Source organism: Mus caroli, unplaced genomic scaffold (genome assembly GCF_978045245.1).
Source record: "Mus caroli unplaced genomic scaffold, Mus_caroli_1 scaffold_3, whole genome shotgun sequence".
In the NCBI taxonomy this organism is placed as follows: Eukaryota; Metazoa; Chordata; class Mammalia; order Rodentia; family Muridae; genus Mus; species Mus caroli.
Genome location: NW_028227258.1, coordinates 68,577,836 through 68,579,105, shown reverse-complemented (window position 1 = coordinate 68,579,105; position 1,270 = coordinate 68,577,836). Strand labels below are relative to the sequence as shown.

Genomic DNA, 1,270 nt, shown 5'->3' with positions numbered 1-1,270 from the left:
TAAGCTGGGTAGCAAACCATTGCGGAATTCATGGAATATATGGAGATACAGTCTTCTAGAGCTTGTATTAAAAGACTTTCAAGATGTTTTACATCTTGAAAGGCCTAACGACCAAACTCTATAAGGGAATTTTGAAAAGTGCTGACTCTGAGAGAAAAGATTATACTAATATCAGAAAAATCAGTTTGCTCTCCTGTGAGAAGCATTGTAACTTCCACCTTTTTTTTTTCCTGTCACCAAAAAAAAAAAAAAAAGCTTTATTTTAACTTGGTCCAAGACTTGAGAGAGGCTCCAGAGTGGTTACAAAGCTTCGGCTTGAGAGGTTCATTCAGATGGAGGTCTTGAGGCAGGCTGGTGCAAAACAGAGTGGGGAGCCACTTGAAAGGCACAGAGGCCTCCTAGTCGTGCTTGAGAGTGAGGCGCTCAAAGAGATACTCGCCCAGAGATGCCTGGGGCACGCCAGTCTGTGCCTGTTGTGACCCTGCCACCCTACGGAGGTTGGTTAGGTGGTTGCCCATCTTCTTGATGAGCTTCACCTCCTTACCCAGGAAGTGGCTTTCCAAGAAGTAGCAGAGATGAGGGTCTGCGTGGGCAGAACCCAGGGCATGCAGATCCAAGAGGGCCTGGTTCAGGTTCTTCTCCAGGGCCAAGGCAGCTTCCATGGCCTCCTGTGTTTTACCCCATTCATCTTTAGATGGCTTCTGCACATCTTGAAGGAGTACACGGCCCCCACGATCGTTCTGCAACTTGAGCAGACACTCGGCCTCCTCGCGCTTCTCCTTGACCAATTCGCGGAAGAAGTGACCTACGCCCTTCAGAGCCTTGTCATCCCGACCAAAAAAGAAGCCCATAGAGAGATAGGTGTAGGAGGCCCGCAGGTGCAAGTTGACCAGGCGGTTCACGGCAGCTTCCACTTCAGTGGAATAATTCTGACGAATCTGAGAGGTCATGGCTGATCCGGAGTATGAGCTAATCGAGAAGATGGTGCAGACTGGTCCTAGGAGCCGAAGGTGAAGGCAACGAGGAGATGGTCCCTGAGTCTGTGACTGGAGAGACTTGTAAGGTGGATGGAAGCTAATAAAGTGGGAGTCCCCGGGTCTGTTCTGTCCAAACACTGTTGAAGCAAGACACAGATCCACAGGACCTCCAAGGCGCCGCTCTTCCTCCTTTTTTGTTAACAGATACATGTTGTAATTTACTTCAAAGATCCCAGTTGTGCTGCCAAAAGCATGATTTTATTTTTGCAATTTGTAAGGTACTCTCAGAAGAT

General features: G+C 48.3%; 1 protein-coding gene across 1 annotated transcript; it reads right to left on the bottom strand.

The window, feature by feature from the left end:
• Nucleotides 1-388: 388 nt before the first annotated feature.
• LOC110291083 (ferritin light chain 1-like) lies at nt 389-955 on the bottom strand. Its single transcript, XM_085835310.1, has one exon. The coding sequence runs from the start codon at nt 948-950 to the stop codon at nt 399-401; it is 552 nt and encodes a 183-aa protein (XP_085691436.1). The 5' UTR covers nt 951-955; the 3' UTR covers nt 389-398.
• Nucleotides 956-1,270: the final 315 nt, after the last annotated feature.

Coding starts and splice junctions, on each gene's coding strand:
- LOC110291083 (XM_085835310.1), bottom strand. CDS start 950: ATGACCTCTCAGATTCGTCAGAATTATTCCACTGAAGTGGAAGCTGCC.